At 40.3% G+C, this 25,289-nt stretch overlaps 1 protein-coding gene and 1 pseudogene across 2 annotated transcripts; both read left to right on the top strand.

The window, feature by feature from the left end:
* The first annotated feature begins 523 nt into the window (after positions 1-523).
* On the top strand, positions 524-3,321 carry LOC311052110 (uncharacterized protein). The gene is made up of 2 exons (XM_084066921.1): positions 524-719; positions 1,493-3,321. Exons 1-2 carry the CDS (start codon positions 611-613, stop codon positions 2,512-2,514), a joined length of 1,131 nt encoding a protein of 376 aa, XP_083923047.1. The 5' UTR covers positions 524-610; the 3' UTR covers positions 2,515-3,321.
* On the top strand, positions 3,207-6,826 carry LOC311052448 (PI-PLC X domain-containing protein 1-like; annotated as a pseudogene). The gene is made up of 4 exons (XR_014602891.1): positions 3,207-3,230; positions 3,917-4,072; positions 4,980-5,155; positions 6,512-6,826. The product of XR_014602891.1 is annotated as a PI-PLC X domain-containing protein 1-like (transcript).
* Positions 6,827-25,289: the final 18,463 nt, after the last annotated feature.

The following is a 25,289-nucleotide window of genomic DNA, read 5'->3' as shown; positions in this document are numbered from 1 at the left end:
TATGGCCAATGTAATGAGATATACCATGTTATATTTACTTTGCAATTATTTTAGACTTTGGATTGATACCTCAGTCTCTTTGAAGAGATGGATGGATGAGGGACAGAGTCAAGACACTACATTTCAAGTCCTGGCCCCAGAATTTTACAGAAAGTCCCAGTTTCCTACCATGCATTTTTCAGGCTACTTTCATCATTTTATGATATTTGTAAGCCACATTGTTATACTATTGTTTTTATTAATTATGTTAAATAAATAAATACATGATTACATATGGGTGCTCCTTAAACTTTGGTTGGTCCTCCTAATTACTTCTGGTGCTCCTTCATTTTTTTTATTTGGTAGCAGCAGCAGTTCTACCAAGTAAAAAAGTTTAATGTGAGCCCTGTCTATGACAAATTCTTTAGAAGTGAGTCTTTGGAAAGTATTTTAAAAATATTATCAAAGTCTTCTAAATGTTATGTTGATTTAACATAAAAACCAGCACTGTATTGTTGAAGCTCTTCAGTGATCTTCTCTGTGGTATGTAAGGTTGATGAATGAAAACTAAATCTTTTTTTATTCTATTTCCACAGAGCACCACAGGGAGAGATCTACGCCATCAACAGAGATGGCCTCCAAAAGATCATTAACACGGTCAGAGGAACAGCGAGAGATGGACCAGAGACATGGACTGTTTGATGCGATGCTGCAACCTGTAGTAAAGTTGTACAGGATAGGTAGGTACTGTTTTATTAACTGGATGTTTCAACTGTCTACTAGTCAGTTTAAAGTCTGTATTTACAGAATCATATGTTCATAGTAGCCGATATGGAAGCTACGTGCTATAAAGTATTTTGAGGACAGATTTCCTCAATGTTGTGTAAAGTTATCACATTCACTGCTCATTAGAGGTATTATTTAATTAATTATTTTGCTTCTGCCAACGTTTTTCACCTTGTTTTGACAATCTTTGGAGCGCTGCTGAAGCCACGACGTACACGCAGATGTAAATAAAAAGTGTCCGCGGGGTGGGGGAGGGTCTGGTCTATCCACTGGAACAACATTTGTTTTACCGCGATCGGCCATTTTGTTGCAATCGCGCGTTGAAAATGGCTGGTTTTCACCCAAAAAAAAAAATCCGAGCTAGAAGTGTTTTTCTACAAATCCTAAAATATAGGAATGGACGGAATAGATGTTTATCGGGATGACGTCACATCCTTCTATCAGCGTCAAGGGATCATTCCTAAGTTGTGTTAGAGCGCCCTCTTGTGGAATTTTCATAACACAGGAAATGTGTTAATAACCAACAGCGAATAGTTGCAAAGTAGGCATAATTATTGTATTAAGTGTCCCCGGTAGTAAATTGTTCAAATGTGCCTCAGCAATAGAAAAACTAAAAAGCCAATAACAAAATAGATAATCACGCAACACTTCTGAAAGCCACTAAAATCTACACTTAATGTACACTCACTTAGCATCTGATGTTCTCCCTTCTCTTTCCTCCTCCTAGACCTCACTCTACTTCCTGTGTGTAAAGAGGAAGTTTCCTATGAACAGCAGAAGAGAAGCCCCAGTCTGGTCCAGGTGAAACTAGAACCCCCACAGACTAAAGAGGAACAGCAGGAGAGGAGCCCCATTCTGGTCCAGGTGAAACCAGAACCTCCACAGACTAAAGAGGAACAGGAGGAGATGCTTCCAAGCTCAGGGGAGGCTGCAGGGTCATCGTTGACATTATTGGCAGTGAAACGCGAAGATGATGATGAAAACAGAGAGACGGAGCCTCAAGCCAGCACCTCAACATCCACGAGGAGTCAAACAGGAAATAAGGTTTTTTGTTGTGACCAGTGTGGGATGATATTCAGCAGAAAAGATCATCTCAAAAATCACCAGAGATTGCATACAGGAGAGAAGCCCTACTACTGTGATCAGTGTGGGAAAGTGTTCAGCCAGAGCGGTAATCTCATAATTCACCAGAGAATACATACAGGATATAAACCCCACCATTGTGACCAGTGTGGGAAAACGTTCAGCCTAAGCAGTAATCTCAAACAACATCAGAGAATTCATACAGGAGAAAAGCCCTACCACTGTGACCAGTGTGGGGAACGGTTCAGCCACAAAAGTACTCTCAAAACTCACCAGAGAATTCATACAGGAGAGAAGCCCTACCACTGTGACCAGTGTGGGAAAGTGTTCAACCAGAACAGTAATCTCAAAATTCACCAGAGACTACATACAGGACATAAACCTCACCATTGTGACCAGTGTGGACAAATGTTCAGCCTATACAGTCATCTCAAAATTCACCAGAGAATTCATACAGGAGAGAAGCCCTACCACTGTGACCAGTGTGGGGAACGATTCAGCCACAAAAGTACTCTCACAATGCACAAGAAAATTCATACAGGAGAGAAGCACTACCACTGTCACCAGTGTGGGAAAAGGTTCAGACAGAGCAGTGATCTTAAACGCCACCAGAGAATACATACAGGAGAGAACGACCCTAGTCCTACCACTTTGACCATTGTGTGAAAGCGTTTGGATGTCTGACTTCCTTAAATAAACACATTCAAACAATACACACTACTGGAAAGAAGCCTTTCGGTTGTGAATAGCGTACGAAGGGTTTTAACCGGCATAGTTTAAAGCCTCATCTTTGCGTCTATAGTGGATATGCTGATGTTAGCTGCGGAAATATTTTTACGTGATTTGTTTTTTGTTTCCACTGTGCAGGAGGTGTTTATGTTTCTGCCCATGAACTCTGTGTCAAGAGGCCACATTTAGTGGTTACACTTCCTCCTCCCTTTGGAGACTTCAAGTGGAAGGAGATGTTTGTTTGTCTATATATGAATATTGCATTGTCTCTTCATGGACATTTAGTTAGTGTGGTTGCCCTAACAGACTATAGTACTCTTCCCACTTTATTATTATTCTAGATGGGCCGCTATTTCTCCCACAGTTTTTTTTTCCCAATTTCGTGCCATATGTCAAAATGACCGGCTTCACCGGGAATCGTGCTCTTGTATTTTGCTAAGAGATTGGTTACATAGTTTAATTGATATTGATTTGTTAGTGCATTAAATTCCCCCATCCACTTTAATGGGAAAATGAAAAAACTCAAATTCAAGTATTTTTTTCTCAGAAACCGCAGGGACTAGAGTTACAAGACTTGGACAGTGACAGTTTCGTCAGTGACATGGTCCAGTGCAAAATTATTTAAAAAAATGATTACACCAACCGGCCTCATGGTAGCGCTATAACAGCCCACTTCACCTTTTGGCCTAACTCTTGAACCGTAGGTCGTAGAATAAAAATCTCCTTTTCCCTGGATTCCTTGGTGTCATGACGCAACTCCCCATTTAGGCCACGCCCATTTGTATCTGGATAGATTTTCCGCCATTTTGAATTTTCTTCAAAACACACTTTTAGCTCCTCCTCCCACATATTTTGTCCAAATTTCACAAAAATCGGTACACATGCCCTCTGTACCCATGCGATGAACATCTTTATGAAATTTAAGTTTTGTTGTACAATAGCATGCATGTATATGTTTATCTACTGTTATGTTCACATCGTATGCATATTTTGAGTGCTAGTTTATTTTATTTCTTTATTCATTAACAGTTCAACGGTGGATTGAAGCCGATATTAGAATGCTGTGATTGAGCCGAATAAATCCATCAGTAGATGAAGAACAAGTGTGGTGTGTTTTGCCTGGAGGCAGTGATAATGACAGTCTCTGTTGATGAGCTCTGTGCTTAATGTTTGTTGAAGCTGTTCAAGACAACACTGTAATGCAGTGCTTTTCAAACTTTGTGTCCAATGTGTGCCTTGGTGTTTGATAAAACATGATAATCTCCCATTCAATGCATTGATAGCATCCGAATGGGGTGCCAAATAAACATGTGTTGCATTTGCCATCATGTCTTTGTAGGAAACCCTGACATCAGTGGAGTCATGGCTGGACTCTCACCCAAAGGAGATTGTTATTCTGGCTTGCAGCCATTTTGAGGGACTGAGCGACCAGCTCCATCAATCCTTCATTTGGTCTCTGAAGAAACTCTTTGGCTCCAAACTCTGTCCACGTAAAGTGAGTTTACCCCAGTGGTGTAAAGTAACTAAGTACATTTACTTAAGTACTGTACTTAACACATTGAGTGCCATAAACGGCCCGGACCGTTTTTCATAATCCAAACGAGGAGTGCCGTAAACGGTCCGGACCATTTTTGACCCAATTTTATTTTTATACGTGGGGCCCACGTGGGGCGCTCTAACGAAACTTTGGGATCATCCAAGGAGTTTCTGAGAAGGAGAGGCCGGATGTGGATCCATGTCAAAAATCCTTCCGGTCGGCCTTTCCAATGTTAACTCCTTGTCTAAAAGCTTAATATCTCCATTTCTTTTTAACGTGGTGGAAGCGAGCCGTTTTCGATCAGCGATCACTCAGCAATGGAGGATCGCGTTAGAAATATTATTGTTCCAGGCGTTAGTCGGGACCCTCCGCCGTCTCGCACGCACGCTTGTTTACATGCACTTCCGCGTCGGGGCTTCTACAGCACGAAACGTATCAATGTAAGTGGATGGAAGAATTGCAGGCACTGAACGTATAATATTTTTATAAACCTCTGGCACCCGATGTGTTAAGTACAGTTTTGAGGATTTTGAGGATTCTACAAGCTCACAATCGCGACGCATTGTGAGCTTGTAGATCGGCTATTTTCAAATGGCCAAAATGTATGTATGTTTTGTAATGATAATCAAAAGTACTAAAGTTTTCAAATAATTGTAGTGGTAAAAATAATTGTAGAAGTAAAAGTACTGCAAATTCAAAATACTCAAGTAGAGGTAGAAAAAAATACCTTAAAATTGTACTTAAGTACAGCACTTGAGTAAATGTATTTAGTTACTTTACACCACTACTCATTGAATGGAATTGTTGTCCCAACGTTTGTGAGCATTGCCTTACAGATTGTCCCTCTCTTCTCTCCCTCCTTCAGGAAGCAGCGGTGACGTTGAGGACCTTGAGGTCATCAGGTGCTGCTGTCCTATGACGACCAGGCAGCGGTCAGCCACCAGGAGCTGTGGCCGGCCATCCCTTACTGGTGGGCCGACGAACCAACAGCCCAGGGAGTCATCACATACCTGGACCGGAAGAAACACCTGGGACGACCAGGTACACTATCATTTTTTTATCCCACGATTTTTGTAACCCTTTTTTCACCCGGTGCCAATTTTCTAAGTGATCCTGGGCGCTACACTCCCCCTGCCAGCCTAGAGAGCCCAGGGCCGAGCTCATGCCTCCTTCAATGCATGAGAGCCAACTGACTTTCTTGTCACCTGACAGGGGGGAGTTTCCCTGGTAGGATGTAGCGCGTGGAAGGAACACGTTATTCCAACCAGTTCCTTTCCCCTCCATCAGGCGTCCTGGCTGGCCAGGGGGAGGCGGTATAGTGACCAGGATTACTCCATGTTTTTGTGAGGGTATTAAGTACCCTAGGAGAGACACGGGGAGAACATGCAAACTCCACACAGAGTAGGCCCTTTCGCCAACCCCACCAGTGTTGATTTTGACAGCAAAATTGTGATTTAGTTTTAGTCATAGTCTTTTGAATAAAATTCCATTTAGTTTTAGTCATCTGAAATGTTTTAGCTTTAGTCGACTAAATATCGTAAGATTATAGTCGACTAAATCTACAGTTGATTTAGTCGACTGAAATGCATTTTGGCGGTGCCTTGATGCCGTCGTAATGGCTGATTTTACACTTGGTTGCATGCTGAAAATAACCGATCTACAAGCTCACAACGCGTCGCAGCGCAACACGTTGTGAGCTTGTAGATCTGCTATTTTCAGTGCGCAACACCCGAGCGCAACCAAACATAAAATGACTCTTCTCCACTAGTCTCTCACTAACATTTTAGTCTAGTTTTTATTTGTTGACGAAATTGTCAATATATTTAGTCTCAGTTTCAGTCATCATAGCTTAGTTTTTATTTAGTTTTCGTCAGTGAAAAAAGGTAGCCGACGAACATTTTTTCGCCATAGTTGTAGTCGACGAAATCAACACTGTACAACTCTATGAATTGAGTACCATTTGAAACAAGCCACTGAGCTTTCATGGGCTTTTCAATGCTATTTAGTTGACCTTGTATTTAAACTGTACTTTCATGTGTTTTTTTTCCCCTGCAAAGTGTAGCGCCCATGATTCCATAGACAATTGGCACTGGGTGTAAAAAAATGGGGTTACAAAATAGTGGGATAAAGATTTTAAGTAAAAAAAAAAGAAAACACATCAGTGAAAAATACCAAATTATATTGTTGCTGTCGGGCAGAAACCTTGTTTCTCCATATTTTAACTTTTTGTGTTTTTTCGTAAATTAACGCACTACTTGATCATACATACGGCATCACACAAAAGCATGAAAAGTGGCAGATCTACAAGCTTGAAATTGTTAAACCATTTTCACCCAAAATAAGGATGCCAGCTTTGAAACTCGGGCTGATTGTGTTCTACTCTCTTATTTTGTCCAGACGGGTTTTTCGTCTCTGGCCTAAACCTGACCGCCGAGGGGTTTTACATCGCCACCCACCCCAAGCAGTCGCTGAGGTCTCTGACGCAGAAGAACTGGGCGTGTCTGAGGGAGTGGCTGCAGGAGCAGACGCCCGGATCCCAGCCCGACTCTCTCAACATCATCGCCGGAGACTTGGTGGGACCCGTCCCGTTCTGTCCTCTGGTCATTGCACTCAACTACAAACTGCTGAGGAAAAAGACTATTTAAGATACAAGCACTTTATGCCAAAATATGCCAGTTTTCTGGATATCATAAGTAACTAGAAAGTACTGTTACTGAAAGAGATGGTGCCATGGTTTTGCACTTTTTCTGTTTTTCACGTGTCTATGAGGTTGTTAGAACTTCATTAATTCCCCTGGTGGTGCAGTACTTGAGTACATGTACTTAGTTACTTTGCACCACTGGTTGCAAGTTGCAGACAGGTGCACTTTTATGGCGGTTTTCAAGGAAGGTACTCAGGGTAGGGAGTCACACTGTGATGTCTGGTGGTCAGTGGCGTGCACAGACATTTTGAGGGGCAGGTGCTCAAGTAAATTATACTTTTTTTTGTTTACTTGGTCTGCTCTTTTTTCCCTCTACACCTATATATCTCTTTGCCAAAAACAGCCGATCTACAAGCCCACAACGCCTCGCGCTGCGAGGCGTTGTGGGCTTGTAGATCGGCTGTTTTTGGCTAAAGTTCTCCTCAGAAAAGGGATGCTAGGTTTCGAGTGGTTATAGCGCGGTACTCTGTGCCACGCTATGAGCTTGTATATCTGCTATTTTTGAATAGCCAAAGTATAAAAGGTTAAAATTATTGTGACGCTATATTAACACACTTTGCTGTCCCCGGACCCTACTTTGAGAACCAATGCCTTAAGTATCCTGAAGACCACATCAAACTCTTACAACAAAACACATGAACCTTTCACTGTGTTTAAAACACAAGAACCAAATAAACTACTTATAAACTTATATATAAACTTTCCTGTTTTGGCTGTTTAAAATGTCTTTAAGTTGTTTGTTGGTTATTATCTACAGGTCTGAGTCAATAACATAAACATAATCTGTTATTAAAACATGAATATATTGATACATGTTGAATATTGGATCATGATGATGGCAAGGTAACTACACAACCCAAACCTTTACCAAAGTGGTCTTGCAAATGTGGGGTTATTGCGCATAAATCCCAGGTTCGATCCCAGGCCTCAGCAATGTGTCAAAGTGTCCCTGAACAAGACACTTAAAAGAATAGTTCACCTAAAAATACATATAAAAATAACAAAAATATTTTTTTTTTGTTTTTGACACATTCCTGAGCACAGACTCAGACATTGGTTGGATGCATGGCGCATATAATAGGCTATCGCATTGTAGATTAGTAGGCGATAATTCCAATATTCACTATACATTCCTCATGTTTAAGCTGAATTATATATTTATGAACTTGCATATAAATTGTGTAGGGCCAATATGCCTATCCACGCCAGGATACGTCTTAAACGCGCTCACTATGCTTGACTTGGGCTGTTGTTGTTACTCACTGTCTGATGTTTGTTGATTGTTGTCTTCATGGATTCGAACAGGTTGATTTTGTGGAATGAGTAGTGTAAAGTTTCAAATAATATGGGGGGCGGGGGCAAACAACGAAAACAAGAAACAGGCTCCAGACTTAAACTAAAATGCTTTCAAAACAAACAGGCGCAGCATAAAAGGTTCAAAATAAACTCAAAGTGATTCAATTCAAAGTCTTTCTTTCATGATCTGCGCTGTGTGTGTATGGTGCGAGCGGTTGAAAATCTGTTTCTCCTCTGGCGTCCTGCTACACACAGCTGCGGCCTGATTAATAGGGAACCATGGTGCCATTTTACGAGGCGACCAGTGGGGGCGCCATTCAGTCAAAAAATATGAAATCAAATGAAAATGGCTCCTACATAACCGGCCCCTATTGTTATGGGCAGGCTCTAATAACAATACAAAATCAAAACTGGAGCCATACAAAAATGTTCAAAACAAAATCAAATAAATACTTGTGAGGTGGGAAACAGGCATGGTGTATAGGCCTGTCTGAATCTTCAGTTCTTAATTTGAGTTTGGCACCAGCAGGCAAATCTTGCTGATGGGCCTTTCAAGTACGCTGGTTTTTGTCTGAAGACGCACACTTCTCACAAGTCCTCTTGAGTCTGGCATTGTTTCCAGGACTCTAGCCAACATCCAGGATCCTCTTGGTGCATTCGTGTCAGCTATGATCACGATATCTTCCTTTTCAAAGTTCCTGCGGATGCGGTTCCATTTTTGACGTACATTCATAAGAGGTAGGTATTCTTTTATCCATCTAGTCCAAAATAGATCTGACAAGTACTGTACTTGTCTCCAACGGCGCTTTGCATATACATCAGCGGCCTGGAACACTCCTGGTGGAAGGATCGACTGTTTCTTAAGCAATAACAGGTGATTCGGTGTCAATGCTTCCAGGTCGTTGGGGTCACTTGAAACTGTAGTGAGTGGGCGGCTGTTGAGCATGGCTTCCACTTCACACATAACTGTATGGAGACTTTCATCATCCAGAGTTTGTTGTTTGGTGACTGATAGCAAGATCTTTTTGAGCAAACGGATTAATCGTTCCCATACTCCACCATGATGGGCACCAGCGGGTGGATTAAATATCCATTTGACTCCTTTCTGCTGTAGAGTTCTTTCTATTTTGTCCAAATTCCATTCCTTCAAAGATTCTTTCAGTTCCCTTTCCGTAGATATGAAGTTAGTCCCATTGTCTGACCGTATTTCCATCACTTGGCCTCTTCGAGCAATAAAACGCCTGAGCGCATTAATGCACGAGTCTGTATCTAAAGAATGGGCCACTTCTAGGTGTACTGCTCTACTGATTAAGCAGGTGAAAATGACTCCATATCTTTTGACTGTGGTACGGGCTCTTTTCACCTCAATAGGTCCGAAATAGTCTACTCCTACTTGTGTGAAAGGTGGTAGGTCAGGTGTTATTCTATTTCTTGGCAGGTCTGCCATCTTCTGTTCTCCAACAGATACATTGAGACGTCGACATGTCACACATTCAGAAAGAATCTTTCTTGCCAATGAGTTGGCACATGGAATCCAATACTTTTGTCTCAGTAAGGAGAGCATGTGGTTTCTCCCACTGTGTCCTACTTCCTGATGGATCTTTCTAAGAATGAGCTTTGACACATGATGGTCTTTTGGGAGAATGGCAGGGTGCTTTGCATCTTCTGGCATGGCTGCTCTGCTTAATCTCCCACCCACTCTTAATACCTCGTTTTCAAGTTTGGGATCAAGTTTGTAGATTGAACTGTGTTTCTGCACGTTCAAACTTCCTTTCTGTAATGTTTCAACTTCCTCTTGAAATCCTTGTTTTTGACAGAATTGTACAACGGCTATCTCTGCTATGTCCAGTTCATCCAGAGAGAGGTTGTGTACCTTTACAGTGTTTTTGAATTTTGTCATCTCTACTTCAATTAACTGTTTTTGTTTGTCTGTGTCTGGTTCTTGAATTCGCATCAGATCTTTTCTTTTTCTACTCAACTGTAAAAGGTGAGTTCTCAAATACAGCATCCATGCCACAGCTCTTTTCAATCTGTAGAAACTTGAGTAGTGGTGTATGAGTGTGCTAGTAGGATCTTGATCTGTCATCTGGATGGTATTGACTGTAACTTTCTCTTTTTTGACTTCAGGATCGTCGGCTGTTATGGGGGTGAGATCAGCAGGTAAGTTAGGCCATGTCTCTTCCTTTTCCTGTAGGAAGTCCGGTCCCTTCTTCCAGTTTTCACACTTTAAAAATGCATCAGCTGTAAGACCTCGGGACACATGGTCTGCAGGGTTGATCTTGGTGTTCAAGTATCTCCACTGCTCAACAGAAGAGTGTTCTCTGATAGTGCTGACTCTGTTAGCCACGAAAGTCTGAAAGCGCTTGGTGTTGTTTCTGACGTATTTCAAGACTGATGTACTGTCTGTCCAAAACACCGCTTTTCTGAGTGGAAGGTGTAGCTCAGTCTCCAGCATCCGGTTTACTTTCACTGCTAGTACTGCAGCTGTAAGTTCCATTCTAGGTATCGTAACCTGTTTCAAGGGGGCGACTCTTGCTTTTGCCATGATTAAAGATGTGTGAATTTGGTTTTCAGTATTGGTCATTTTAAGGTAAGTCACAGTACCATATCCTGTCTCACTTGCATCACAGAAGTGATGAAGTTGGGCTGACTTGATTTTGCCAAATTCTTTAGATCTAATACATCTTGGAATGTTGAAGTTTTCCATTTGCTGTAGTCCAGTGAGCCATTTATGCCATGATTGACAAAAAGCCTCTGGAATCCTGTCGTCCCATCCATAATTCAGTTGACATAACTGTTGCAAGATGTGCTTTGCAGAGAATATGAAAGGCGCTAAGAACCCCAGAGGGTCATACACTGAACTTACAGTGGAAAGGATTCCTCTTCTTGTGTAAGGTTGATTTTTCATGTTTACTTGGATTCTGAATGTATCTTCCTCCACATTCCACTGCACTCCAAGGGCCCGTTCTACCGGTAGGTGCTTCTGATCCAAGTCAATATCTTTTACCTCTGTGGCTCGCTCTTCCTCTGGAATAGAGGCCAGCACTGTGCGGCTGTTGCTTACCCATTTGGTTAGGCGGAAACCTCCTTGAGCACACAGGGTTCTTAATTCTTTAGATAGTGCTATGCAGTCCTTCTCACTTGGCACAGACTTAAGACAATCATCAACATAGAAGTTTTCTTTAACAGTGTTAACTGCCACTGCTGAGAACTTATCCTTATTATCTTCAGCAGTCCTTCTCACGGCATAACTAGCAACACTGGATGAAGATGTTGCTCCAAATAAATGCACTGTCATTCTGTACTCTACTAGGCTGTGACTGATGTCACCATTTGGCCACCATAAGAATCTAAGAAAGTCTTTGTCAGCTGGTGTGACTTTCACTTGATGGAACATGCCTTCTACGTCTGCCATCATTGCTACTGGTTCTTGTCTAAACCGGATCAAGACGCCCATGCAGTGTGTTGGTTAAGTTTGGGCCTTGAATAAGCTCATCATTTAATGAAGTTCCTTGGAATGATGCAGAACAGTCAAAGACTACACGCAGTTTGCGTTTCTTTGGGTGGCGTACTCCATGGTGAGGTAAGTACCAGGTCCTTCCTTCCTCTGGATTTAACTGCTCTCGTGGTACAGCTTCAGCGTGTCCCTTTTGAATGACACTTTCAAGAAAGTCAGTGTACTCTTTGTGAAACTCCGGATCCTTCTTGAATTTCCTTTTTAGTGACATTACACGCTGCTCTGCCAGATGGCGGTTGTTAGGCATCGCTATATCAGTCTGCTTGAATGGAAGGTTTATTTGGTAGTGACCATCTTTAATTTTAGTAGAGTCAGACATGATTTGCATGAATCTCTTATCTTCCATAGACATTTCTGCCTTCTCTTCATAACCCTTTTCTGGGAAATCATAATTGAATTGTTGGATCATGAGGTCATTCAAATTTATTATCGATATGCGATTGCTGAAAATATGGGTTGGCTGCTTATGGCTTATTGTGGGTTCGTGTAGAAGCCCATTAACCACCCATCCAAGTCTTGTCTTTACAGCGTAGGGCCCTTTACCCTTGCTATTAATTACTGCCCAAGGTTCCATAAACTTAGCTGCATCATTACCAATCAGGAGTCCAATATCTGCATCAATATATGGCAACTTAACCTCTTTGAGGTAGTTCCATTCTTGCACATCAACCTGAGTGGGAATTTGCTCTTTGGTTACAGGAATTTCTGTTTGGGTATAGAGTGGTGGCAGTTTTAGGAAATGATCTCCTTCAAGACTTGACACTTCCAGCCCAGTGATTCTGTTAATACTTATGACCTTTTCTTGTCCAAGAGTACGAAGTAGGATTCGAGTTGGTGTCGCTTTGGCATTCAGTTGCTTCCTTAAATCTTCAGTACAGAAGGTTCCAGTGCTCCCTGGATCAAGGAAAGCGTACGTTTGAAGTACTTGATTGGAATTTGACAACTTAACTTGCACAGGAACAATTGACAGTTTTTGTTGGTCACCGGCCCCAGTATGGATAGGCCTTTTCATGGTGACTAATGCACTGCCCACTGACACGCTATCGGTGTTTGGACTTGTTTGACTTGCATCTTTAAATTCAATGTGCAACACAGTAGGATGCTTCTTTGTACATATTTTACAAGTCATACGTCTTTTACAGTCCTTACTCATGTGACCCTGAGTCACACAACCGAAACATAAACCATTTACTTTAAAGAACTCAACTTTGTCTTTGTGCATTTTCTTATCCAATTCCTTGCACAAATCTGTGCTGTGATTCTCTTTGCAAAGGAAACATGTTTTCTGTTGCACCGCTGCAGAGCTGTTTGTGCCCGACTGTGACTTTGGTTCTGAGGATTCTGTTACTGTGGCAAAACTGCTTTTATAGTTGCTTTTAGTGTATGATGAAACTGGTGCTGATTTCAAATTACTATTTCGGGGAGAAGGGAATGTCCTCTTGTCCTTCGGTTTTGCGTCTTGTATTTCTCCAAAGAGGGGATCAACGGCAATGTTTGCTTGCCTTTCAATGAAATTTACAAGTTGTGGGAACTTGGCTCTTCTGTGTGTACGCTCATAGTAATCATATGATACAGTCCTCCACCTCTCTCTGTGCTTGAAAGGCAGTTTTGATAAGACAGATTTTAAGTGTGTAGGATTGTTCATGTCTTGCAGAATTTCATTATTGCTCATGGCATTGCAGCATGTTCTCAAGAAGAGTGCGTATTTATGTAGGGCTTTGCCATCTTCTGATCGGATTAAATCCCAATTCAGAATTTTTTCCTGATAGGCAGCAATGAGAACCTCATTTCCAAAATGTTTGCGTAGCAGCCGTTTTGCTTTCACATAGCCTTTTTGGGAATCCATGTGAAGGCAGCTTCTCACAAGTGTCTTTGGTTGTCCATCTGTAAACTGTTCTAGAAAGAGCAGTCGATCTCTGCTGTCACTTGTCTTGCTTTCTACACAATGTTCAAATGTACTAATGAAAGAGACATAACTTAATGGATCACCTTTAAAAACAGGAATTTCTCTAGAAGGCAGGAGTGAGAACCTCTGTTCTTGAATTAACATTTCTGTGATCTCATTTTGTTTTCTCAAAATGTCCATCATGGCTCCGCCTGATCGAACATTAACCTGAGCACCATCTTGCAAGCTAAGGTTTGGGTTAAGCTGTTGGGGTTGTTGGTGAGCAACAGGCATCCGTGACCGTGACCTTATATGTCTATGTGGCTGCCGTGATTGGCCACTAGGGGCATGCTGAGACCTTTGTCTCAGTGCTGGCTGTGAAGCTGCTCCTTCTACTTCATCATCTTCATCACCGTCATCATCATCATCATCCTCATCATCATCCTGTAAATATTCATCATCCTCCTCTTCATCATCCAATCCATAATTATCAACCTTCTGGCTGTCCACTGGTAAGGATTGCATTGAGGCAAAATATTCATTGATGTGGATTAAGGGGTTAATATCAGACTTAGTGTCTACATGTTTAGTGACATCTAATACTTTCAACTTGGCATCAGCAGCTGCAATTTCCACTTCCAATTCAAATGCTTCTTTTTTTGCTTTGAGCTGTGCCTCCTCTAATTCAAATGCTTGCCTTTGCTTAAGAGCAGCAGCACGTGCAAGTAGGGCTGCCCTTTCGGCCTCTGCCTGCCTTAATGCTGAGGTGCTTGTAGCAGCTTTCATTTGCTTTCTACTTATCATGCCAACTGAAACATTTCCAAATGATTTGACACTAAGTGCTTGTGTCACTTCTGGCGCTACTTCTGCTGGCTTTTGTGCCATGGCTGCAGGGGCATTATTTATCCATTCTATAACTTTGTCATGAAATTCACATATGCTTTTGAACTTAGGCCTGTACCACTGCTCGTGGTCATCTGAAGCTTCCTCTTCTGACAATAGCTGCTGTACTGATTTGCGAAGTAATTTGAAGTCATTTGTTTTAGAATTAAATTCATTGTATTCTTGTTTAACAATTTCAACATTTCTGAAATCAACCATGAGTGCTTGTAGCACATTTCTTTTGCTTGTGAGTTGTCCAAGTTTAGCCTTTCTTGCATTACATTGCTTTGCATAATTTGCTTCAAGTGCCCTTTGAGTGGGCTTCCCTTGTCTTTTCCCCTCAACCACAAGCAATTGATCAGTTTTATCAGAAGTGTGAACGGTGGTAACTTCAGGCACTTCAATAACAGTTTCAGGTTGGCCTAATTCCTCCTTATCATGTGCAGTCTCAGACATCGTTAAGCAGCATTTGTTGTCCAAATCCAAACTTATATCAATGCACAGGGTTTATTTAATGGCGACATATATTCATCCAAATCTTCATTAAATGCGCGATTTTCGCGTTCATTTATCCATGTGACGTCGCACATTCCATTAACTTCAATAGCGTGACATCCATTAGATCTTTTAGATCCATCCAATTTCATTCATTGTGTCCGTATCAGAGAGATTTTCAACTTGATTGTAGGGCCAATATGCCTATCCACGCCAGGATACGTCTTAAACGCGCTCACTATGCTTGACTTGGGCTGTTGTTGTTACTCACTGTCTGATGTTTGTTGATTGTTGTCTTCATGGATTCGAACAGGTTGATTTTGTGGAATGAGTAGTGTAAAGTTTCAAATAATATGGGGGGCGGGGGCAAACAACGAAAACAAGAAACAGGCTCCAGACTTAAACTAAAATGCTTTCAAAACAAACAGGCGCAGCATAAAAGGTTCAAAATAAACTCAAAGTGATTCAATTCAAAGTCTTTCTTTCATGATCTGCGCTGTGTGTGTATGGTGCGAGCGAGCGAGCGAGCGGTTGAAAATCTGTTTCTCCTCTGGCGTCCTGCTACACACAGCTGCGGCCTGATTAATAGGGAACCATGGTGCCATTTTACGAGGCGACCAGTGGGGGCGCCATTCAGTCAAAAAATATGAAATCAAATGAAAATGGCTCCTACAAATTGTATATATTTCTGGACGACTTGTGCATTTAATTTGTGGGCAATACTTTGCCACGCTTTCTCCCTGGATCCATTTATTGCGGCCATGTTTCCTATCTTGCTTATTATACATTTTACTTCCTCGTATGATTCCGGGGAGACATCAAATTTCTCTTTTGGGTCTTGAGTCGAGACAGAGGCTGTTTTCTCTTTTGGGCCTCGAGTCCCAAGACTCAAGGTCTTGAGTCGAACCAATTACTCCCGCGGAAACATCAAATTCCTCTTTTGGGCCTTGAGTCTTGGGACTCAAGGCCGAATCTTTGAAATGTTTAATAGTTTTAGAATTGTACTCCTTCAAAAGTTCAGAGATTTATAATGGAGGTCGATGGACGATTTTGGGACCTCAAAAAAACACTTTCAACTAGAAACTCCATTCACAGTTAAAAAATTCCACCTTACTGTGGACATGCATGCTTGAGATTTTTTTCTTTGAAATCATTTGTAGTTTTGGAGATATTTAACTTTAAGCGCCCAATGCATTGTCAATGCGGCCAATGGACATTTAAAGGCAGGCTTACAACTACATACTAACGCCTAGTAACCTCAATCATACTTTAAAATGTTCATCTTACCGTCGACATGTTTGCCTGAAAATGAATCTTTGAAATGTTTAATAGTTTTAGAATTGCGCTCCTTTAAAAGTTCAGAGATTTATAATGGAGGCGGATGGAAGGTTAGGGTTAAGGGACCTCAAAAACCACTTTCACCTAGAAACTCCATTCACAGTTCAAAAATTCCACCTTACTGTGGACATGCATGCTTGAGATTTTTTTTTTTTAATCATTTGTAGTTTTGGAGATATTTAACTTTAAGCGCCCCATGCATTGTCGATGCGGCAATGGATATTTAAAGGCAGGCTTACAACTACATACTTACACCTAGTAGCCTCATTCATACTTTAAAATGTTCATCTTACTGTGGACATGTTTGCCTGAAAAGGAATCTTTGAAATGTTGCATAGTTTTAGAATTGTACTCCTTTAAAAGTTCAGAGATTTAGAATGGAGGCGGATGGAAGGTTTTGGGACCTCAAAAAAACACTTTCACCTAGAAACTCCATTCACATTTCAAAAATTCCACCTTACTGTGGACATGCATGCTTGAGATAAAAAAAAAAAAATCATTTGTAGTTTTGGAGATATTTAACTTTAAGCGCCCCATGCATTGTCGATGCGGCAATGGATATTTAAAGGCAGGCTTACAACTACATGCTTACGCCTAGTAGCCTCATTCAAGCTTTAAAATGTTCATCTTACTGTGGACAGGTTTGCCTGAAAAGGAATCTTTGAAATGTTGCATAGTTTTAGAATTGTACTCCTTTAAAAAGTTCAGAGATTTAGAATGGAGGCTGATGGAAGGTTTTGGGACCTCAAAAAAACACTTTCACCTAGAAACTCCATTCACAGTTCAAAAATTCCCCCTTACTGTGGACATGCATGCTTGAGATTTTTTTTTTTTTTTATCATTTGTAGTTTTGGAGATATTTAACTTTTCGGTAGTGACCCAATGGTGAAAAAAGAAAATGTACTAAGTCCAGAGCTCGATGAATGTTAGGGACCAAAAAAAGTGTCACTACAAAGTACTACCAACTCTAAATTGCCTGAAACGTACTCCTAATAGGTTTTTGGGGGGACGATTTTGGCCTCCACACTTAGTGATTTTTTCGGATTTAACTTTCGTTTCGGTAGTGCCAAACTTTCGTTTCGGTAGTAACCCAATGGTGAAAAAAGAAAATTTACTAAGTCCAGAGCTCGATGAATGTTAGGGACCAAAAAAAAAAGTTACTACCAATCAACTTTAAATTGCCTGAAACGTACTCCTAACAGGTTTTTGGGGGAACAATTTTGGCCTCCACACTTAGTGATTTTTTCGGATTTAACTTTGTTTCGGTAGTGACACAATGGTGTCAGTGACACAATGGTGTCACTACCGAAACGAAAGAAAAAATGACTAAGTCCAGAGCTCGATGAATGTTAGGGACCAAAAAAAAAGTCACTACCAATCAACGTTAAATTGCCTGAAACGTACTCCTAACAGGTTTTTGGGGGAACACATTTTTTTTTGGCCTCCACACTTAGTGATTTTTTCGGATTTAACTTAGTTTCGGTAGTGACACAATGGTGTCACTACCGAAACGAAAAAAAAATTACTAAGTCCAGAGCTCGATGAATGTTAGGGACCAAAAAAAAAGTCACTACCATTCAACTTTAAATTGCCTGAAACGTACTCCTAACAGGTTTTTGGGGGCGTTTCGGTAGTGTCACTACCGAAACGGAAAAAAAATGTCTAAGTCCAGAGCTCGATGAATGTTAGGGACCAAAAAAAAAGTCACTACCAATCAACTTTAAATTGCCTGAAACGTACTCCTAACAGGTTTTTGGGGGAACATTTTTTTTTTTCGTTTCGGTAGTGTCACTACCGAAACGGAAAAAAAATGTCTAAGTCCAGAGCTCGATGAATGTTAGGGACCAAAAAAAAAGTCACAAAAAAGTCACTACCAATCAACTTTAAATTGCCTGAAACGTACTCCTAACAGGTTTTTGGGGGAACAATTTTTTTTTCGTTTCGGTAGTGTCACTACCGAAACGGAAAAAAAAAATCGCAAAAAAAGTAACTACCAATCCACTTGAAATAGCCTGAAACGTGCTCCTAACAGGTTTTTGGGGGAACATTTTTCGTGACGAGTGACACGAAAAAAGAAAAAAAAAATGTTCCCCCAAAAACCTGTTAGGAGCACGTTTCAGGCAATTTCAAGAGGATTGGTAGTGACTTTTTTTGTGATTTTTTTTTTTCCGTTTCGGTAGTGACGAAAAGTGACGAGTGACGAAAACGAAAAAAAAAATGTTCCCACAAAAACCTGTTAGGAGCACGTTTCAGGCAATTTCAAGAGGATTGGTAGTGACTTTTTTTGTGATTTTTTTTTTCCGTTTCGGTAGTGACACTACCGAAACGAAAAAAAAAGGTTCCCCCAAAAACCTGTTAGGAGCACGTTTCAGGCAATTTCAAGTGGATTGATAGTGACTTTTTTTGTGATTTTTTTTTTTCCGTTTCGGTAGTGACGAAAAGTGACGAGTGACGAAAACGAAAAAAAAAATGTTCCCCCAAAAACCTGTTAGGAGCACGTTTCAGGCAATTTCAAGAGGATTGGTAGTGACTTTTTTTGTGATTTTTTTTCCGTTTCGGTAGTGACACTACCGAAACGAAAAAAAAATTGTTCCCCCAAAAACCTGTTAGGAGCACGTTTCAGGCAATTTCAAGGGGATTGGTAGTGACTTTTTTTTGTGAATTTTTCCGTTTCGGTAGTGACGAAAAGTGACGAGTGACGTAAACGAAAAAAAAATTGTTCCCCCAAAAACCTGTTAGGAGCACGTTTCAGGCAATTTCAAGAGGATTGGTAGTGACCTTTTTTGTGATTTTTTTTTTCCGTTTCGGTAGTGACACTACCGAAACGAAAAAAAAATTGTTCCCCCAAAAACCTGGTAGGAGCACGTTTCAGGCAATTTCAAGTGGATTGGTAGTGATTTTTTTTGTGAATTTTTTTTCCGTTTCGGTAGTGACGAAAAGTGACGAGTGACGAAAACGAAAAAAAAAATGTTCCCCCAAAAACCTGTTAGGAGCACGTTTCAGGCAATTTCAAGAGGATTGGTAGTGACTTTTTTTGTGAATTTTTTTTTCCGTTTCGGTAGTGACGAAAAGTGACGAGTGACGAAAACGAAAAAAAAATTGTTCCCCCAAAAACCTGTTAGGAGCACGTTTCAGGCAATTTCAAGAGGATTGGTAGTGACTTTTTTTGTGATTTTTTTTTTCCGTTTCGGTAGTGACACTACCGAAATGAAAAAAAAAAATGTTCCCCCAAAAACCTGTTAGGAGCACGTTTCAGGCAATTTCAAGTGGATTGGTAGTGACTTTTTTTGTGATTTTTTTTCCCGTTTCGGTAGTGACGAAAAGTGACGAGTGACGAAAACGAAAAAAAAATTGTTCCCCCAAAAACCTGTTAGGAGCACGTTTCAGGCAATTTCAAGAGGATTGGTAGTGACTTTTTTTGGTGAATTTTTCCGTTTCGGTAGTGACGAAAAGTGACGAGTGACGTAAACGAAAAAAAAATTGTTCCCCCAAAAACCTGTTAGGAGCACGTTTCAGGCAATTTCAAGTGGATTGGTAGTGATTTTTTTTGTGAATTTTTTTTTCGTTTCGGTAGTGACGAAAAGTGACGAGTGACGAAAACGAAAAAAAAAATGTTCCCCCAAAAACCTGTTAGGAGCACGTTTCAGGCAATTTCAAGAGGATTGGTAGTGACTTTTTTTGTGAATTTCTTTTTCCGTTTCGGTAGTGACGAAAAGTGAGGAGTGAAGAAAACGAAAAAAAAAATGTTCCCCCAAAAACCTGTTAGGAGCACGTTTCAGGCAATTTCAAGAGGATTGGTAGTGACTTTTTTTGTGATTATTTTTTTTCCGTTTCGGTAGTGACGAAAAGTGACGAGTGACGAAAACGAAAAAAAAATTGTTCCCCCAAAAACCTGTTAGGAGCACGTTTCAGGCAATTTCAAGAGGATTGGTAGTGACTTTTTTTGTGATTTTTTTTCCGTTTCGGTAGTGACACTACCGAAACGAAAAAAAAATTGTTCCCCCAAAAACCTGTTAGGAGCACGTTTCAGGCAATTTCAAGGGGATTGGTAGTGACTTTTTTTTGTGAATTTTTCCGTTTCGGTAGTGACGAAAAGTGACGAGTGACGTAAACGAAAAAAAAATTGTTCCCCCAAAAACCTGTTAGGAGCACGTTTCGGGCAATTTCAAGAGGATTGGTAGTGACCTTTTTTGTGATTTTTTTTTTCCGTTTCGGTAGTGACACTACCGAAACGGAAAAAAAAATGTTCCCCCAAAAACCTGTTAGGAGCATGTTTCAGGCAATTTCAAGAGGATTGGTAGTGACTTTTTTTTGTGAATTTTTCCGTTTCGGTAGTGACGAAAAGTGACGAGTGACGTAAACGAAAAAAAAATTGTTCCCCCAAAAACCTGTTAGGAGCACGTTTCAGGCAATTTCAAGAGGATTGGTAGTGACTTTTTTTGTGATTTCTTTTTTTTCGTTTCGGTAGTGACACTACCGAAACGAAAAAAAAAATGTTCCCTCAAAAACCTGTTAGGAGCACGTTTCAGGCAATTTCAAGTGGATTGGTAGTGATTTTTTTTGTGATTTTTTTTTCCGTTTCGGTAGTGACGAAAAGTGACGAGTGACGAAAACGAAAAAAAAAATGTTCCCCCAAAAACCTGTTAGGAGCACGTTTCAGGCAATTTCAAGTGGATTGGTAGTGACTTTTTTTGTGATTTTTTTTTCCGTTTCGGTAGTGACGAAAAGTGACGAGTGACGAAAACGGGAAAAAAATTGTTCCCCCAAAAACCTGTTAGGAGCACGTTTCAGGCAATTTCAAGTGGATTGGTAGTGACTTTTTTTGTGATTTTTTTTTTCGTTTCGGTAGTGACGAAAAGTGACGAGTGACGAAAACGAAAAAAAAAATGTTCCCCCAAAAACCTGTTAGGAGCACGTTTCAGGATATTTCAAGAGGATTGGTAGTGACTTTTTTTTGTGAATTTTTCCGTTTCGGAAGTGACGAAAAGTGACGAGTGACGAAAACGAAAAAAAAATTGTTCCCCCAAAAACCTGTTAGGAGCACGTTTCAGGCAATTTCAAGAGGATTGGTAGTGACTTTTTTTGTGATTTTTTTTTTCCGTTTCGGTAGTGACACTACCGAAACGAAAAAAAAATTGTTCCCCCAAAAACCTGTTAGGAGCACGTTTCAGGCAATTTCAAGTGGATTGGTAGTGACTTTTTTTGTGATTTTTTTTTCCGTTTCGGTAGTGACGAAAAGTGACGAGTGACGAAAACGGGAAAAAAATTGTTCCCCCAAAAACCTGTTAGGAGCACGTTTCAGGCAATTTCAAGTGGATTGGTAGTGACTTTTTTTGTGAATTTTTTTTCCGTTTCGGTAGTGACGAAAAGTGACGAGTGACGAAAACGGAAAAAAAAATGTTCCCCCAAAAACCTGTTAGGAGCACGTTTCAGGATATTTCAAGAGGATTGGTAGTGACTTTTTTTGTGATTTTCTTTTTCCGTTTCGGTAGTGACGAAAAGTGACGAGTGACGAAAACGAAAAAAAAAATTGTTCCCCCAAAAACCTGTTAGGAGCACGTTTCAGGCAATTTCAAGAGGATTGGTAGTGACTTTTTTTTCCCGTTTCGGTAGTGACACTACCGAAATGAAAAAAAAAATGTTCCCCCAAAAACCTGTTAGGAGCACGTTTCAGGCAATTTCAAGTGGATTGGTAGTGACTTTTTTTGTGATTTTTTTTTCCGTTTCGGTAGTGACGAAAAGTGACGAGTGACGAAAACGAAAAAAAAAATGTTCCCCCAAAAACCTGTTAGGAGCACGTTTCAGGCAATTTCAAGAGGATTGGTAGTGACTTTTTTTGTGATTTTTTTTTTCCGTTTCGGTAGTGACACTACCTAAACGAAAAAAAAATTGTTCCCCCAAAAACCTGTTAGGAGCACGTTTCAGGCAATTTCAAGTGGATTGGTAGTGACTTTTTTTGTGAATTTTTTTTCCGTTTCGGTAGTGACGAAAAGTGACGAGTGACGAAAACGGGAAAAAAAATGTTCCCCCAAAAACCTGTTAGGAGCACGTTTCAGGCAATTTCATTTCAAGAGGATTGGTAGTGACTTTTTTTGTGATTTTTTTTTCCCGTTTCGGTAGTGACGAAAAGTGACGAGTGACGAAAACGAAAAAAAAATTGTTCCCCCAAAAACCTGTTAGGAGCACGTTTCAGGCAATTTCAAGAGGATTGGTAGTGACTTTTTCTGTGATTTTTTTTTTTCCGTTTCGGTAGTGACACTACCGAAATGAAAAAAAAATTGTTCCCCCAAAAACCTGTTAGGAGCACGTTTCAGGCAAATTTCAAGTGGATTGGTAGTGACTTTTTTTGTGATTTTTTTTTCCGTTTCGGTAGTGACGAAAAGTGACGAGTGACGAAAACGAAAAAAAAAATGTTCCCCCAAAAACCTGTTAGGAGCACGTTTCAGGCAATTTTAAGTGGATTGGTAGTGACTTTTTTTGAGATTTTCTTTTTCCGTTTCGGTAGTGACGAAAAGTGACGAGTGACGAAAACGAAAAAAAAAATGTTCCCCCAAAAACCTGTTAGGAGCACGTTTCAGGCAATTTCAAGAGGATTGGTAGTGACTTTTTTTTGTGAATTTTTCCGTTTCGGAAGTGACGAAAAGTGACGAGTGACGAAAACGAAAAAAAAAAATGTTCCCCCAAAAACCTGTTAGGAGCACGTTTCAGGCAATTTCAAGAGGATTGGTAGTGACTTTTTTTGTGATTTTTTTTTTCGTTTCGGTAGTGACGAAAAGTGACGAGTGACGAAAACGAAAAAAAAAATGTTCCCCCAAAAACCTGTTAGGAGCACGTTTCAGGATATTTCAAGAGGATTGGTAGTGACTTTTTTTTGTGAATTTTTCCGTTTCGGAAGTGACGAAAAGTGACGAGTGACGAAAACGAAAAAAAAATTGTTCCCCCAAAAACCTGTTAGGAGCACGTTTCAGGCAATTTCAAGAGGATTGGTAGTGACTTTTTTTGTGATTTTTTTTTCCCGTTTCGGTAGTGACACTACCGAAACGAAAAAAAAATTGTTCCCCCAAAAACCTGTTAGGAGCACGTTTCAGGCAATTTCAAGTGGATTGGTAGTGACTTTTTTTGTGATTTTTTTTTCCGTTTCGGTAGTGACGAAAAGTGACGAGTGACGAAAACGGGAAAAAAATTGTTCCCCCAAAAACCTGTTAGGAGCACGTTTCAGGCAATTTCAAGTGGATTGGTAGTGACTTTTTTTGTGATTTTTTTTTCCGTTTCGGTAGTGACGAAAAGTGACGAGTGACGAAAACGGAAAAAAAAATGTTCCCCCAAAAACCTGTTAGGAGCACGTTTCAGGATATTTCAAGAGGATTGGTAGTGACTTTTTTTGTGATTTTTTTTTTCCGTTTCGGTAGTGACGAAAAGTGACGAGTGACGAAAACGAAAAAAAAAATTGTTCCCCCAAAAACCTGTTAGGAGCACGTTTCAGGCAATTTCAAGAGGATTGGTAGTGACTTTTTTTTCCCGTTTCGGTAGTGACACTACCGAAATGAAAAAAAAAATGTTCCCCCAAAAACCTGTTAGGAGCACGTTTCAGGCAATTTCAAGTGGATTGGTAGTGACTTTTTTTGTGATTTTTTTTTCCGTTTCGGTAGTGACGAAAAGTGACGAGTGACGAAAACGAAAAAAAAAATGTTCCCCCAAAAACCTGTTAGGAGCACGTTTCAGGCAATTTCAAGAGGATTGGTAGTGACTTTTTTTGTGATTTTTTTTTTCCGTTTCGGTAGTGACACTACCTAAACGAAAAAAAAATTGTTCCCCCAAAAACCTGTTAGGAGCACGTTTCAGGCAATTTCAAGTGGATTGGTAGTGACTTTTTTTGTGAATTTTTTTTCCGTTTCGGTAGTGACGAAAAGTGACGAGTGACGAAAACGGGAAAAAAAATGTTCCCCCAAAAACCTGTTAGGAGCACGTTTCAGGCAATTTCATTTCAAGAGGATTGGTAGTGACTTTTTTTGTGATTTTTTTTTCCCGTTTCGGTAGTGACGAAAAGTGACGAGTGACGAAAACGAAAAAAAAATTGTTCCCCCAAAAACCTGTTAGGAGCACGTTTCAGGCAATTTCAAGAGGATTGGTAGTGACTTTTTCTGTGATTTTTTTTTTTCCGTTTCGGTAGTGACACTACCGAAATGAAAAAAAAATTGTTCCCCCAAAAACCTGTTAGGAGCACGTTTCAGGCAATTTCAAGTGGATTGGTAGTGACTTTTTTTGTGATTTTTTTTTCCGTTTCGGTAGTGACGAAAAGTGACGAGTGACGAAAACGAAAAAAAAAATGTTCCCCCAAAAACCTGTTAGGAGCACGTTTCAGGCAATTTTAAGTGGATTGGTAGTGACTTTTTTTGAGATTTTCTTTTTCCGTTTCGGTAGTGACGAAAAGTGACGAGTGACGAAAACGAAAAAAAAAATGTTCCCCCAAAAACCTGTTAGGAGCACGTTTCAGGCAATTTCAAGAGGATTGGTAGTGACTTTTTTTTGTGAATTTTTCCGTTTCGGAAGTGACGAAAAGTGACGAGTGACGAAAACGAAAAAAAAAAATGTTCCCCCAAAAACCTGTTAGGAGCACGTTTCAGGCAATTTCAAGAGGATTGGTAGTGACTTTTTCTGTGATTTTTTTTTTTCCGTTTCGGTAGTGACACTACCGAAATGAAAAAAAAATTGTTCCCCCAAAAACCTGTTAGGAGCACGTTTCAGGCAATTTCAAGTGGATTGGTAGTGACTTTTTTTGTGATTTTTTTTTCCGTTTCGGTAGTGACGAAAAGTGACGAGTGACGAAAACGAAAAAAAAAATGTTCCCCCAAAAACCTGTTAGGAGCACGTTTCAGGCAATTTTAAGTGGATTGGTAGTGACTTTTTTTGAGATTTTCTTTTTCCGTTTCGGTAGTGACGAAAAGTGACGAGTGACGAAAACGAAAAAAAAAATGTTCCCCCAAAAACCTGTTAGGAGCACGTTTCAGGCAATTTCAAGAGGATTGGTAGTGACTTTTTTTTGTGAATTTTTCCGTTTCGG

Source organism: Gymnoscopelus microlampas (assembly GCF_963454915.1).
Source record: "Gymnoscopelus microlampas genome assembly, chromosome: 9".
NCBI lineage: Eukaryota > Metazoa > Chordata > Actinopteri > Myctophiformes > Myctophidae > Gymnoscopelus > Gymnoscopelus microlampas.
The sequence above is the reverse complement of the archived record's forward strand: the minus strand, read 5'-3'. Positions and strand labels throughout refer to the sequence as shown.

Coding starts and splice junctions, on each gene's coding strand:
- LOC311052110 (XM_084066921.1), top strand. CDS start 611: ATGGCCTCCAAAAGATCATTAACACGGTCAGAGGAACAGCGAGAGATG. Junction 720..1,492: donor AGTAAAGTTGTACAGGATAG/GTAGGTACTGTT, acceptor TCCTCCTCCTAG/ACCTCACTCTACTTCCTGTG.